General features: G+C 35.8%; 2 protein-coding genes across 2 annotated transcripts in view; both read left to right on the top strand.

The window, feature by feature from the left end:
- Positions 1-709: 709 nt before the first annotated feature.
- On the top strand, positions 710-4802 carry LOC113070705 (PRA1 family protein 2-like). Its single transcript, XM_026244102.1, has 3 exons — positions 710-924; positions 3453-3670; positions 3767-4802. The coding sequence occupies exons 1-3, from the start codon at positions 746-748 to the stop codon at positions 3904-3906; spliced, it is 537 nt and encodes a 178-aa protein (XP_026099887.1). The 5' UTR covers positions 710-745; the 3' UTR covers positions 3907-4802.
- Positions 4803-5018: 216 nt separating this feature from the next.
- cacna1fa (calcium channel, voltage-dependent, L type, alpha 1F subunit a) overlaps positions 5019-16436 on the top strand; it is a 34029-nt gene continuing 22611 nt past the window's right edge. The window contains exons 1-15 of the mRNA XM_026244103.1: positions 5019-5452; positions 6482-6693; positions 6781-6885; positions 10210-10349; positions 10714-10856; positions 10939-11091; positions 11190-11386; positions 12249-12352; positions 12553-12695; positions 13183-13248; positions 13356-13422; positions 13519-13545; positions 13682-13842; positions 13940-14165; positions 14603-14810. Coding sequence (XP_026099888.1) covers positions 5434-5452; positions 6482-6693; positions 6781-6885; positions 10210-10349; positions 10714-10856; positions 10939-11091; positions 11190-11386; positions 12249-12352; positions 12553-12695; positions 13183-13248; positions 13356-13422; positions 13519-13545; positions 13682-13842; positions 13940-14165; positions 14603-14810 — 1971 coding nt within the window. The 5' untranslated portion in view covers positions 5019-5433. The remainder of the gene's footprint in view (positions 5453-6481; positions 6694-6780; positions 6886-10209; positions 10350-10713; positions 10857-10938; positions 11092-11189; positions 11387-12248; positions 12353-12552; positions 12696-13182; positions 13249-13355; positions 13423-13518; positions 13546-13681; positions 13843-13939; positions 14166-14602; positions 14811-16436) is intronic.

Below are 16436 nucleotides of genomic sequence, written 5' to 3'. Positions count from 1 at the left end.
AAGACACCATTGTTAAAGATGATATTCAAACTTTAATATTCATCTACCAAAGTAACTTTAAGCATTCTTCCTCTCAATATTTACAGTCTCTCCAGCTTGCTACTGATTATTTTTTCTACGGTCTATTTATCACAATCTTCGTTTAAAGCCTTGTATGTTTTTTTTTTTTTGTATTTTAGAGCACAAGAAGATGATATGTACAGGTATGTAACCTGTCTCAATAAAGTATTTTATGGTTGATGCTTAGATGTTTTAAAGATGTTATTAGGTGTTAATAATAGAGCAGGAACCCTATTGTATATATACTGTTTTGACAATTTTGTTCTGACTTGAAAGTGTCTGGACACATGAGACCATAAATTGTGGAAACCCCAACCCCCCACATTTGCATTTTAGTTCATATTTGTGCTATTAAAAGCAGGAGTCAAAAGTCCCTTCTTTAAGTCTAACAGTAAGACTGGGAATGATTTCCTTTGGATGTCATTTGTTCCCTTTGACACCAGTGTGTTCTGTTGCTGTTATTATTATTTAGGCTAGTGTAATTATTTATATAGTTTTAAAAGCATTTTATAAAATACAAAAACGTTACATGCCTCCTTAATATTAAAGACGCACGTTAAGAAAACTACTTATTTAATTAATTTATTTTCATTTGTTGTCTATTTCAGGCGTTTTGTATTTGACCGCTTTTCTCGCGTGTGTCTGCAATGCATTCTGGTAAATGTAGTCACCAGAAGCGTCAAAAATGGTGGATGTTCAGCCTCCGCCTTTGCGAACCCTGGACGATTTTGTGCTGGGTTCGGCCCGGTTCTCAGTGCCTGATGTCCGGAACTTAGATCGGTGGAACAACCGCATCATTAACAACCTGCTGTACTACCAGTCCAACTATTTTGTCTCCGCCGTGGCATTTCTGCTCGTTGTCGGGTAAGAAAACCGTGACGTGTTCGTTCATTCAGACCCATTCACTGTTCTTCTGTCTCCCAAACAGGGAACAACACTTGTGATGTGCTCTGAATTGAATGCTCTTATAAAAATGCTCACAATGTATTACTTTGTAGTGTGACTTAACTGAAGAAATAAAAAGGTTAGGCCATTGCTATATTATTACAAACATTCACTTCTGTTTGGAGTTTCAGCTTTAAGTGATATTGCAAATATGTTTTGGTAGGTTTGAGCTATAAAAGACGTTGTTTTGTTGTCAATCTGTCCCTTAATAGACAGTTATGAAGCAATAATCATGTTTTTAAACCCGTGTCAGTGCGGTGTTCTGAAAGAGTCGGGGTCTGAGATTTTCTGGGCGGAGTTAAATGAATATATGAGTTTCCGGTTTCGCTTTAAAGCGCTACTAATGTTTCACTTTGAAAGCTTTGCTTAACTTTAAAAAAACTGGTATAAATGTATCTTTGACTGCATAATAAAGTTTCAGTTGTGATAATACTGTCTTTCTTTATTGCAGTTGGTTGCCTACATAACTTCAGCTAGATATTTCTATTAAATTAATGTTTTTAACGTTTCAATTCAAATATAAACGTTCTTATGTTTTCCCGCAAAACACACAATGCTCTATATGGTTAGAAGCATATGGTAAGATGATTAAATTAGCATCCATGTTTTACATTTCGCAATATTTTAATCCTATTCTACAAGCTTACATTATTCCAAAGTTAACATTTTAGTACATGTGAATGAAATAAGTCACGTGTATAAAATGAAAGTCATTCATGATGGTACATTTAATCTATGAATAAAGAGCAAAATATTGATTTCATTCACATATGTGTAAAACATGACATATACTTGACAAATGTTTATATCTGGATTTCAACAGGCTTATACACTGTTGTGATTATTTTCTGCCATTGCATAGTCTCAGACTCACTATTTAGATAATAGCTTTAAATTCCAAAGATAATACAAAAAACTTTTTTTGATCATTTTCTTCTGACCAGGTAACCAGGTAAAAAAAAAAAAACCTATCCAACTTTCATAAAAATGTTTGATTCCATATATATAATAATAATTAAAAAACACAATGAAAACAACATTCATAATGAGTATTTTTGAAGCAAACAATCAAAAATATATATTTAATACCATGGTTAACTTAGTTAAGGGTACTCAAATCACATAAAGGCCCATTGGTGTAAGTGATTGGGTGATGAAGAACAGTTCTGTACAATTACTTATGTAATCTAATGTGCGATGTCAAACTATTTAATATACGAGACTACAGACAGGGTAAAATATTAAGTTAACAACCAATAATATATAAGACCCCTCTATAGATTTGTCGGTGCAGTAATAGTGATGAGGTAAAAGTCAAAGTCCTTGCAGATTTCAAAAGGTTTGGAAAGCTACCTGAAGGTCTTTCCAGACATGAAAAATATATATTTCATAGAAGGGCTAAGAGCTTCATTATTGAAAATGAGTATTTGAAATACTCACCTGGGATCAGTGTCTTCAGTGATTGTCTATAATGATCAATCACTTCTTTATACTACTTTTTAGATTAAGTTTTTTATCATGCATGCAAAGAAGTCACACTGGCAGAAGTGGTCAGCAGTGACCAGTTCCACAGAAGCCCATTATGTGCTCACTGTTGCATTCAAAAAAAACCTGGTGCCATTAGAAAGTGCTTTTATTGTCTTGGCATGTCTGTGGACATAAATATGGGTGAGTTTACTAATGTGAAGTAAAGTCCCTCCACAGGTGTTGATACTATACATTTGCATTGTTACTGATCAAAACAGGTTTTTCCAATATATTTCATATCACACACACTGTGCTGCCTGCCAAAGAAAACAATATTCTTTGAAGAATCTAAATGAATATAAAGTAATTAATCACATTGTGCTTGGAAACAATATCCCCACACACAAGACCAAGACACTGTGTTAGGATGTGTTTCTTTCTTTCTTTTTTAACATTACAGTGTATTGCAAGATATGTTCATTTGTGTGTGTAAAGCCCGTTCACACCAAGAACGATAATTATAAAGTTGTTTTATTTTTTTATTCAGTTTCTTGAATGTCACTTCTAAATGCACCTACTGTACCTGAAAATGCTGTTTGTTTTATTTGTATATTATGTGTATATGTGTATCTTTGTCCTTATTTTTTGTAATAACAAAGATTTTTATTTTCGCCTACTAATGGCCTGCAATTCTGTTTTGTTTTATATTTTGTTACCTTATATAGGTTTTAAAATCGGGAAATGAGTTACTGTTCATACAACTTGCAAAATAGTAAAACCAACATGTGATTTTCCTCGGCCCATTCCTAATATATATAAATTATAAATTTACACACAGACACACACACACACACACAGATAAATTGTTTTTAATTATGTTATTCTTTCTTATGATGCTGCTGCTATCATTACATGTGTCATGACATGTTTATTTATTTAAATTGTATTTTTCTTTGTGTGTGTGTGTTATTGTGTCATAGGTATTTCCAACCACTCCAGCTGATTCTCGGGGCAACAGTTGTGATCCTTCTGTTCTTGGGGTTTGTCTGGGCGGCTGAAAACAAGGCCGTAATCCGGCGATTCCGGAGAAATCATCCATCGCTCGTCCTGGCTGCAATTTTGGGCTCCAGCTACCTTCTTCTGTCTGTTTTAGGAGGGGTAGCTGTTTTCCTCTTTGGCATTGCCTTCCCCATTTTAAGTTAGTATTTGTTCTCATGTGACTTGGTTGTTTTGATAATATTTTGTATGCACTGTATATGAATTTACAAGCTTAACAGACTTTTTCTCATTGTAGTGATCCTGATCCATGCTTCAGTGAGACTCCGGAACCTTAAGAATAAACTGGAGAATAAGCTGGAGAGTATAGGATTGAAGAGGACTCCTATGGGTCTGCTGCTGGAGGCACTGGGACAGGAACAAGAGGCTGGATCATAGCTGCATTAACTATTACATATTTGGGCTATCGCTCACCCCTTCTGGAGCTTCTCGCGTGTTCTTAAAATATGTATGGAAACAGATATTGGAAAAACATGTATGGTATATAGCTGAAGTCTCTCAGAGATGCAGGAAGGGCCCAGTGGACAGGATTTAATTACGATGCAGTATATGAAGGATACCCAGAAGTAAAGCAAGAAGTAAGATTACAGGATCAGCTGTGTATGACTATAGATGCCCAAATATAAGAACAGCAATATGTAGGGTCACATTTTTGCATCATTCTATGGATTTAATTGTGCCTATACTTTATTCCATCCTTAAATGTGTTTTCTGTGAGCTTGATTTTGTGGATCATGTTTAAAGGATGTCTCTTTGCCAGTTTGTTACTTGACCAAATATTATTTTTACTGATTGTTTTGAGTTTTATTTCATGTTTCAAGTTGTGCCATGCCACAAGCTCTTTGCACTCTTACAAAGTGCCAAGGTGAAGACTTCTCTGTCATTGCAACACGAATGAGTGATCAAGAAAATGAATCATGTTTCCATTTATGTGGATTGCACAAATTGATATTGTTTGGCAAAACGATCGTATTTTAAGGAGAGATATGAACTCTAGTCATATACATAAATGATCTAATAAACATGTATCTTAATGTCTTTGAAGGTGTAACCGAACACAGATTTGGGTGATTCAGAGAAATGTGGCATTATGCTCATTCTTACTTTATTTGAGGTTTTTAATATGGTTGAAAACCATTGCTTAAGTGATCATTCCTTCAAAAATGAAGGCGTTTGTATTTCCTGCATGTGTAATGTTTACAACATCAGCTGCCTTTAATATTCAGGAAATGCTCGTCCATTGCAATGGTTATAATAAACTTTCATGTATTCGCGGTCTTTGTCTTTTTTCGTCTGCTACCGCTTAGAGGCGCTGTGATCGGTAAAATGACTTTATAATAGGGATGTGACTCATATAAGTAGGCCTATAGATCATTTCGTTTCATGTTCTGTTTTTCTTTTCTTACTATTAAAAATAGTTTACTTGGAGTAACTTTAGAAATATTTGGTTAGCATGCTTCAAGTCACCCAGAACATTCCCCGTGTCTCCACCGCCCCTTTGAAAGGGTTGAGCACAATGATCCCCGTTAACCGGCTCACGCGAGTTAATCCTGCATGCACGGTTTACCCGCGCGCGCACGGCAAGAGAATAGACGTTTGTTTTCTTTAATGAGTGTTACATATAAAACAATCGACGTGTTGTTGTTTTTTAATTATTATTATTCGTGTAAATACATATAAGAAAAATGTTTTGGTGTTTGGACCTAGCTTTTAAATCCCGTCTTTCGAGTCGCGTGTCTTCATTGCGGCTCGCGTGAGCTGATTCACCTGCGCGCGACACCTGTTCGAGACGCGCTTCGGGCAGAGAGATATTGTCAGTAGCCTAGATATGAAAGGTGCTGAAAGTTATTGTTTCATGTGAGTTCGTGGGAATAGATAGCAGACGGTGTTGAAGAAGTCGTGGATATGGACGCGGTCCCTAAAGGTGAGTAATCTGATAAATACCTTCACTGAAGCACAGGACACAAGACAGCATTAGACTACACATAACTGACGATTATCGTGATTCAACTAAAATAATGAGCAGGCTATTGACAAATTACATTTTGAAATTAAAATATAGAAGTAAGCCCATATATTTTAGGTGCACTAAATATTACATGTTTGCATTTGCAATTCACATCCTTGCATTTCTAGCAATAGATAGATAGATACAGTCAGAGTGTCAAATACTAGCTGTTCTTTTCTCTCTGAACTAGGTCACTAGGCCTGATCCCTTATTAGGCGTCTTTAGTGTACACTCTGTTTGCCACATCTGGCCTCTTTATTTAACATTATTTCAAATATTTATAAGGTTCTGTCGAATGGAGAAATGCCAAATTTAAGACTCGTATGATTAATAGTATGCAGTTTAGGTCAAATACAACTTATATGCAAATCACTGGTTTTTGACTATTTTACTTTTATTTATTTATTATTTATTTAACACCATAGGCTCACATAAATCTCACTGATGCCAAATTATCTTAGCTCTTTTTGCCTTTATAATTAAGCTTGAACATTTATTTTGTTGTCATTATTGTATTTTGAGATGTGAGTTGAAGTGATTACAGAGTTCCCCAAAAATGAAAAATGAGTCATCATTTATCCTGAACACATGTGAACACAAAGCAGAATCTTTGAACAACGAGCTGGTGCTGGTTTGTAGATTGTCAGTTTGGTCACATTTTAATTTGGGGACCAAATCTTTCTCAATATTATAATATATAGTTAGTAAGGCAGTTGTTAAATTTAGTAATGGGGTAGGATTTAGGGATCTAAAATATGGTCATGAAGATTAGGAGTGTTTTTTTGTTGTTGTTGTTGTTGTTTGTTTTTTTAACTATAGAAAAAAATAATATGGAGTGATTTGAGAGATTCAGTTTTTTTGAGTGAACTTTTATCTTTTAATATTAAAATTAGATGGAGATAACTTGTTGGCCACATAGTTTAAATAATAGGACCTTTATTTCAGATGGGGCCGGTTTGGCTGACCCCAGCAAGACAGACACACTCAACTCAACGGGTTCAGCAGGGCAAAGGAGAGCTGGAGGAGCCAAGAAGCACACACAAGCTAACAAATCAGCCCTGCGTGCACCCAGAGCTCTGTGCTGCCTCACTCTCAGCAACCCTATACGCATGGCAGCACTGGCCCTGGTGGAGTGGAAATATCCTTTTGCCAAATGTGTTTGTGTGTGTGTGTGTGTGTGTGTGCAATCCTTGTGCATTTGTATGTTTTCAAGACAATTGTTTCCTTGACCTCAGACTTTTAAGCCTTTTGATATATTCATATTATTGGCCATCTTTGCCAACTGTGTTGCCCTAGGTGTCTCCAAACCATTTCCTGAAGATGATTCCAATGCCACCAACCACAATCTGGTGAGTGTGCATTGCCAACACTACCATGATCTGCCACAGTGTTCTCCAGCAACACATCAAATAACATAATATACCTCTGTGCTCCACCCAAACACATTCAGCTACTGACATTCATGTGTGTGTGTGTGTGTGTGTGTGTATATATATATATATATATATATATATATATATATATATATATACACACATATATATACAGGTGCTGGTCATATAATTAGAATATAATCAAAAAGTTGATTTCACTAATTCCATTCAAAAAGTGAAACTTGTATATTATATTCATTCATTACACACAGACTGATATTTTTCAAATGTTTATTTCTTTTCATTTTGATGATTATAATTGACAACTAAGGAAAATCCCAAATTCAGTATGTCAGAAAATCTGAATATTACTTAAGACCAATACAAAGAAAGAATTTTTAGAAATCTTGGCCAACTGAAAAGTATGAACATGAAAATTATGACCATGTACAGCACTTAACACTTAGTTGGGGCTCCTTTTGCCTGAATTACTGCAGCAATGCGGCGTGGCATGGAGTCGATCAGTCTGTGGCACTGCTCAGGTGTTATGAGAGCCCAGGTTGCTCTGATAGTGGCCTTCAGCTCTTCTGCATTGTTGGGTCTGGCATATCGCATCTTCCTCTTCACAATATCCCATAGATTTTCTATGGAGTTAAGGTCAGACGAGTTTGCTGGCCAATTAAGATAAGGGATACCATGGTCCTTAAACCAGGTACTGGAAGCTTTGGCACTGTGTGCAGGTGCCAAGTCATGTTGGAAAATGAAATCTGCTTCTCCATAAAGTTGGTCAGCAGCAGGAAGCATCAAGTGCTCTAAAACTTCCAGGTGTACGGCTGCGTTGACCTTGGACCTCAGAGAACACAGTGGACCAACACCAGCAGATGACATGGCACCCCAAACCATCACGGACTGTGGAAGCAACGTAGATTTTGTGCCTCTCCTCTCTTCCTCCAGACTCTGGGACCCTGATTTCCAAAGGAAATGCAAAATTTACTTTCATCAGAGCACATAACTTTGGACCACTCAGCAACAGTCCAGTCATTTTTGTCTTTAGATGCTTCTGACGCTGTCTGCTGTTCAAGAATGGCTTGACACAAAAAATGCGACAGCTGAAACCCATGTCTTGCATACGTCTGTGTGTAGTGGTTCTTGAAGCACTGACTCCAGCTGCAGTCCACTCTTTGTGAATCTCCCCCACATTTTTGAATGGGTTTTGTTTCACAATCCTCTCCAGGGTGCGGTTATCCCTATTGCTTGTACACTTTTTTTCTACCACATCTTTTCCTTCCCTTCACCTCTCTATTAATGTGCTTGGACACAGAGCTCTGTGAACAGCCAGCCTCTTTTGCAATGACCTTTTGTTTCTTGCCCTCCTTGTGCAAGGTGTCAATGGTCGTCTTTTGGACAACTGTCAAGTCAGCAGTCTTCCCCATGATTGTGTAGCCTACAGAACTAGACTGAGAGACCATTTAAAGGCTTTGCAGGTGTTTTGAGTTAATGAGCTGATTAAAGTGTGGCACCAGGTGTCTTCAATATTGAACCTTTTCACAATATTCTAATTTTCTGAGATACTGAATTTGGGATTTTCCTTAGTTATCAGTTATAATCATAAAAATTAAAAGAAATAAACATTTGTAATTTATCAGTCTGTCTGTAATGATTGAATATAATTTACAAGTTTCACTTTTTGAATGGAATTAGGGAAAAAAAATAAACTGATATTCTAATTATATGACCAGCACCTGTGTACAGTAATGCCTAAATTCAGCCATAAAATTGAAATACATCCTATTTATATTTATATTTTGTTCTGTTGATATTTGATAACACTTTCAATAGGGTTTCATTTGTTAATAATAATAATATAAATAACTATAGAAATAAAAACAAATCACATATAAGCAAATATAAAAAAGTTTTAAGAAGGGATTCAAAAACACTAAAAGGTTTTGCATTTCTGATATCATAGGGAAGAGATTTCAAGAGTTTTAGAGCAAGGGAAGAAAAAGCCCAGCCACCCATAGATCGTAAGTGACTTGAGGGTACAGTCAAGAGGCCAGAATCAAAGGAACGGAGATCACACCTAATAGTGTAGACCATTCACTACATGTAACGTTTTTTGAGCATATGTGAACATTTACACTAAAGCATAAACTATGACTAGTGACAGAACATTTCGTTACACACTTGATTTCCACTACTGCAACATCACACTTGTTAGTCCTGTCTATTGTGAGATCTCATTGGTTCAAAATCTTGTGCAACATACAATAACTGCATGTTGTCCAGCGGTTTCGTGTTCAGTAAGATTTTCACATTGCACCAGGTTATAACACAGTGTTGTTATGGAAAGTACTTTAAGGTGTATTCATTTGGCCCCTGGCTGAACAACATGCCTGTGATAGTTTATAATTTGATGATCTGCTTGTGAAACAGAGGATAACTAGTAAAAAGAAGACTACAAAGTCGTTTAGGGCTGCCAGTGTCAGGTGCAATACTATAATTGCATTAGGCTTGAAGTTTGACTGACAGCTCTGAATACCAAACAGGATAAGCGTATCGACCATCTGTTCTCTCACTATGGCCTCTCGCTCATTTCCCTTAATGTGATCTACTGTCTGACTGCATATTTAATATAGACAATTATGATTTCAACAAATCATCATTCTTGTTGTTTTTAGATTGCTTCCGTGCTTCTTTTTATCTTTTCTTTTCTGTTTTTTTATTTTTCTCACACAACAATGTCCATCAAGATTTAAAGGGATAGTTCACCCAAAAATGAAAATTTGATGTTTATCTGCTTACCCCCAGGGAATCCAAGATGTAGGTGACTTTGTTTCTTCAGTAGAACACAAACTAAGATTTTTAACACAAACCGTTGCAGTCTGTCAGTCATATAATGGAAGTGGATTGGAATCACACTAAAACATACAATAAAACAAAACCAAAAAAAGACACGAAACGATTAGTCTGTGCAAGAAACTGAACATATAGCATTTTATTTTACCTACGATTCACGCAATGTCTGAACTGTTAGAACTCTCCTGAGTGCGTCCTCTTGTGAGCGTCCTCAGCAGCAGGCGTGAGAATCGCCTTCTTCTTGCTTTATGGCGGATCACAGACTTATAAGTGCATTACTGCCACCTATCGCTCGAGTGGACCATTGACACTCCTAATTGAGATTGTAGATAGAGTTTCAATGGTCCACTTGAGAGATAGGTGGTGGTAATGCACTTTTAAGTATTAGCATCAAAATGGCATTTTTATTTTTTATTTTTTTACTACCTTAATTATTCCTAGGAACAAGTGGAGTATGTGTTTCTGGTCATTTTCACCATCGAAACATTCACAAAGATCCTCGCGTACGGCCTGGTCATGCATCCCAGTGCATACATCCGCAGCGGCTGGAACTTGCTGGATTTTGTCATTGTCATTGTCGGGTATGTGCGAGGTTACTTGAAAAATCCTTTCAAATTCAAGTCACGTTAAATGTATTTGTATAGTGCTTTTCACAATGCACATAGTTTCAAAGCAGCTTAACAGAAAGTCTTCATGTCTTATAGTTGCATTTAGCAGATAATATCGCAGTTGAGATATAGTATATATTGCTTTACATGAATATACTGTAAACTGGTGTAAAGTTGGATATATATGCAACTTTATAGAAAGACTTTAATTTAATTATTAAATTGTTTATTGATTGTGTTAATTTTATTTAAATTGTTTAATAAAGGCAAAGTTTAAGGCTGCATGATGTACTCAACTGACAGTAGATGTCACAGGGTATGTGTGCTCCATTTGCAGTCTTTTCAGCGTTATAGCTGAGATGGGCGAGCACAAACCGGGAGAGGCTCATCACGCTGCAGGTAAACCAGGCGGTCTGGATGTCAAAGCGCTGAGAGCTTTCAGAGTACTGCGACCCCTGCGGCTCGTGTCCGGTGTGCCGAGTAAGTGTGTGTTCGTGTGTTCTCCTGACTGTATATCTGTACACATCTACAGTGATTGTGATTCTGTTTGTGATGTGTGCAGGTCTGCAGATTGTGTTGAACTCCATCATGAAGGCCATGGTGCCTCTGCTTCACATCGGTCTGCTGGTCATGTTTGTCATCATCATTTACGCCATCATTGGGCTGGAGCTCTTCATAGGCAGGATGCACAAGACCTGCTTCTATGTAGGAACAGGTGAGAATTGCTTTTTGGGTGAACCATCCCTTTAAATGGGAGTTTGTTCACTGTTAATAATAGAAAGCCTAATAAACTGTTTGTTTTCATTTGGAAAGATTTAATGGTGGAAGATGATCCAACACCGTGTGCTTTTGCTGGTAACGGTCGATTCTGTGAGGGGAACAACACAGTGTGTCGGGGAGGATGGGAGGGACCCAATGGAGGCATCACCAACTTTGACAACATCTTCTTTGCCATGCTGACTGTGTTCCAGTGCATTACTATGGAGGGCTGGACTGATGTGCTCTACTGGGTACGGCCTGTCCTCCATCTATTCCCTCTTGATTTTATTAAGCCAGAGTTACTAATCATTTATTGGAATTAAAATAGAAGATTATTTGCGATGTTCCTTCTTTCTGATTTAAATATTACAGTTTATGGAATGTTAATTTTATGCAATATTATAGCTAATTATATATACATACATATGTGTGTGTGTGTATGTGTGTGTGTGTGTAAGAGATTTTTGATATCATCAGATCAACACACATTAACACACATGCCGATTCTTCCAGAACACCAGTTAATGTTTACATGAGAAAATAATATTTCCAACTCGACCCTTAATTTTTTTTAAAAAACTAACATTTTAAAAGCACTTAAAATTAAAGTAAGTGAGGCCAGGCAATAAATGTTAAAATGCACACTGTCTGTAGCCTAAATGTTTATATATTATACTTGTTAAAATATGACTAATGTATTTTCAGTATCATTTATATAATTTGTCTTAATTACGATTGTATTCAATTTATTAATATTTTTAATTAGTTTTTCATTTATGTTTTGAAGTTAATTTTAATTACAGGATAAAGTTATAGTACTTTTGTTATGTGCTATTATAATTTTCATTTCTATAATTTTCAATTACATTTTCTTTTTAGCTGTATTTTTATTAGTTTTTTTTTCATTTTAGTACTTCAACTTAAATAACATTTATTTCAGTTATTTGCCAATGCAACCTTTTTAATGTCCACTTTTTGATGACTATTTTTTATTTTATTTTAATATTTTTATTTTATTTCACTGCAAATCAGCTTTTTCATTCAAGTTTTTGGTTTTAGGCAACAATAACAACACTACATAGAATGACTCACTAACCTTACTGTTCCTCTCAGATGAATGATTCCATCGGGTTTGAGCTGCCTTGGATTTATTTTGTGTCTCTGGTCATTTTTGGATCTTTCTTTGTCCTCAATCTTGTTTTGGGTGTGTTGAGCGGGTGAGTGACTCCCGCCCTGATCCCTTTTGAGCTTTTTAACTCATATAAATGTTTTTATAGTAGTCTAGTGTAGTATATTTAATAGTTGATACTGCTATGTAAATATATGAGACTGAAGGGTAAGGGGGACTTGTGATGTCAGTTGTTGGACATCTTGTGAAGGTCTGGACTGTAATGCGTGTGTCTTTCTCTCATCACAGTGAGTTCTCTAAAGAGAGAGAGAAGGCCGTGTGTCGCGGTGAGCTGCAGGAGGCGCAGGAGAAACAGCAGATGGAGGAGGACATGATCGGTTACATGGACTGGCTCATCGAAGCAGAGGACATGGATGAGGATGGAAATAAACGTAATATACGTTTGTTTAGTATTCCTTTCATATTACACATAATCACACTATCATACAGAGAGTGAGCAGCAAATCAATCATAAAGAAACACTTTTGCCCACTGCAGATGACAGAATATCACATGACGTGCAATCCATGTGAAAAAGTAGTACACACTCGCATTACTTATTAGAGAAATAATATACTTCAAAAGAATATACTTAATGTTTTTTAGACACTTGAATGCATGATAATTGCAAAAAAAAAAAAAAAAAAGTTTAAATATATATTAAATGCAATTAGCTGATCTTATTGCGTTTTGTACCAAGTAGGACTCTTTATCTGTAATTTCATAATTACTTCTATTGAAACTGGAAAAACTGACAAGCATTTAAAATATGCATGAATGTCATTTCATTTCAAACTGTTTTAAATGTGTACTTTTTTTTTCAGTCAATAAACCAAATTTTTGTTTGTACATGTTGTCTTTTTGTGGTGTAAATGGCAGGTGCTGTGGTGGCTAAGAAAAAGATGATGAAGAAATATGGCTGGTACAAACACAGTGAAGATGGAGGTACTGCAGACAGTTTCACTCAGATTTTTAAACGTCTTTTTAAACGACATAACAGGGATCTGACTTTATTTTTGAAGAGTTACACATTCAGTCCTTCTCTTGTACAGAATCAGATTCAGACTCTGAGTTTGAAGCGTTCCTGGATGATGACAGTGGCTGCTGTTCATCTATAATGTAAGTACAATGTTCACACTGCTGTTCTGTCCATTATAAAGTGTTAATCACCAGAACTTTGATTAACATTGATCTAAATTCTCTCATTTTCCTCAGGGCACGACTGATGGCTATAAGCTTCTGGTAGGTGTTTATTTGTTAAATGATGTTTACCAGAACCCCAGCATTTCTTCTATTCATTTCTGACATGCATTATTTGTTTTAACGTTTCATATTCATTTAATGTATTGATATATTTGCCGGTTCATCTCTTTCTCAGCGAGCAGCTGTATCACTTGAACCTGGTCATCAGGAAGAACTGCCGTGTGGCTGTCAAATCCACCAATTTCTACTGGCTGGTGCTACTGCTGGTGTTCCTCAACACGGCCGCCAGCGCCTCTGAACACTACAGCCAACCGCAGTGGCTCACCGACATACAGGGTGTGTGTGTGTGTGTGTGTGTGAGAGAGAGAGAGAGAGTTTGCCTTTAGTGACCTGAATTGACCCTGTCTTAAAAACGGTCTCTTTAATGTCCCAGAACGAGCAAATAAGATCCTCCTGGCTCTGTTTACGCTGGAGATGCTGATGAAGATCTACAGCTTCGGCTTTCAGATCTACTTCATGGCGCTCTTCAACCGTTTCGATTGTTTCGTGGTGTGTGGTGGGATTCTGGAGACGGTGCTGGTGGAGATGGACGTGATCCCCCCCATCGGGATCTCTGTGCTGCGCTGCGTCCGTCTGCTCCGTATCTTCAAAGTCACGAGGTGATCCAGCTCAGAAGTGTTTCCATCTGTTTGAGAATCACTGTAAGGGTCATGGGTCTCAGTGTAGTCTTGGTTTCACTGAGTGCTTTTACATGCATATTTTTAAACCGATTACAGATGACAGCGCATGTGGTCATGTTAACATGTTAAATCGTTTCCTTTATCAACATAAGGTCATAAACGGCTTAAAAATATACTGTTTTCATTCATTATTTCAGTTTTAAGGTAAAGTAAATGAAAATGAGAAATTTCGCCTTGGCAGCTAGCTAAAATTACAGTTTTATTTTGCTAGATTTGAATATATATATATATTTTTAATGCCTTTTCGAGTTTATTTAAAAAATGAGAGCTTATTAAATTAAGACCCAATGAGAGTCATGCTGATTTTTAAGAGTCATTTTAAGAGTCATGCTGAACTGGTTGAGGTCTCTCTTTAGACACTGGGCCGCTCTATCAGACCTGGTGAGCTCTCTGCTGAACTCGATGAAGGCCATCTGCTCCCTGCTGCTGCTGCTCTTCCTCTTCCTCATCATCTTCGCTCTCCTGGGCATGCAGCTCTTTGGCGGAAAGTTCAACTTTGATGAGACTCAAATGAAAAGGAGCACCTTTGACACTTTTCCATCTGCCCTGCTCACCTGTTTCCAGGTTACTGCCTCTGTTACTAAGTCATTTGTGTTTTTTTCTAACCGTGTTTTTCTAAATAACAATTAACTCCTCATCTAAACTCCTAAAAACGGTGGAAAGTAAAGGTATCCCGTGTGAAAAAGAGTGTGCTTTTTTTAACTGATTTAATAAGTATTTAACACATCAACATTTGTTTAATTAAACAGTTCCAATGCAGCAATTATCATGAAATTTTGACCAGATGATGGTATTAACACAATAAATCTACACAGATAAAGAAGTCATGGTAACACTTTAGTATAGGGGATCAATTCTCACTATTAACTAGTTGCTTATTAGCATATTATTAACATATTGGCTGTATATTAGTACTTCTAAACAGTGTTGGGAAGGTTACTTTGGAAATGTTATAGGTTACAGAATACAAGTTATGCTATTTAAAATATAATAAGTAGTGTAACTATTTTAATTTATTTATTAATGTAACTGATTGCATTTCTTTTGTACATTTTTAACAAATAATTTAAAAAACATTTAAAGCAGGCAGGGTTAACCTTACAGCAGGACTCAACACTGATTAATGTCAGACTTCAATACTTCATCTCTTGAATTAAGATTATAATAAGTTAATTTTAAAGCAAAGCCACCATAAAATCAGACTTTAGCCCCACTTTTTACTTTGAGATCGTTCTGAGGTTAAATAAAGATTTAAAATCATATACAGAAGATATAGTTTAATAGCTATGATACTGTCTTTTAAATCAAATCTTTGCATAGCTACTGTATGCCAACCAACACAGGAATCTAACAGTTAATATAAAAAAAAACATATACATAAAACCCAAATAGGAAATAAAACCGTTATTGTATAAACGTCTTCTGCATGACCATACTCTACATCCCTAATCCTACACAATACCTAAACTTAACAAACTGAATGCTGGATTTGAACTTTTTAATTAAAAAAATATGAATGATTTGAATACTTACTTCCCCCACTGTAATTGAAATACATACATATATGTGTGTGTGTGTGTGTGTGTGTGTGTATATATATATATATATATATATATATATATATATATATTGTAATTAGCTGAAATTTAGAGTGCTTTTATCGATCAACTTAAGTGGGACTTAAATAGTCTTTACATGTAATTGCATAATTAATATTTCATTGTTACTACTCTTAAAATAATGGTTAAACTGTACTGCGGAATGTACAAGTATTTATGGTAAACTAAAAAATACTTTAGTGTTATTTCTACTGAAACCTGGATGTCATGTATTTAAATATATTTGTAATTTAAAATATTATCTTTAAATGTAATATCAAATAACATGTTACTTTTAAAGTTATAATGTGCTTGAGTATGTTAGCATCAAAATAAATGCATTTATTTAAAGCATGACAAAAGATTATTAAACCATAATGGGTTAATATGTACTTTAAAGTAAAACCTTTAATTTGACATTATTAAATTGCCTTTTTTTAAAGTGTACTTAAGTGCCTTGAAAGTGTCTCTGTTTAAATACATTTAAGTGGCCTTTTATTTCATTAATATTATATTATCTGCCAATACAAGTTTTTTAAACATACTTTTAAGATTTCAAGGTGCACTTCTTTTTCACAAGGGAGTATAGGCG

Source organism: Carassius auratus, unplaced genomic scaffold (assembly GCF_003368295.1).
Source record: "Carassius auratus strain Wakin unplaced genomic scaffold, ASM336829v1 scaf_tig00005214, whole genome shotgun sequence".
Taxonomy (NCBI): Eukaryota; Metazoa; Chordata; class Actinopteri; order Cypriniformes; family Cyprinidae; genus Carassius; species Carassius auratus.
The sequence above is the reverse complement of the archived record's forward strand: the minus strand, read 5'-3'. Positions and strand labels throughout refer to the sequence as shown.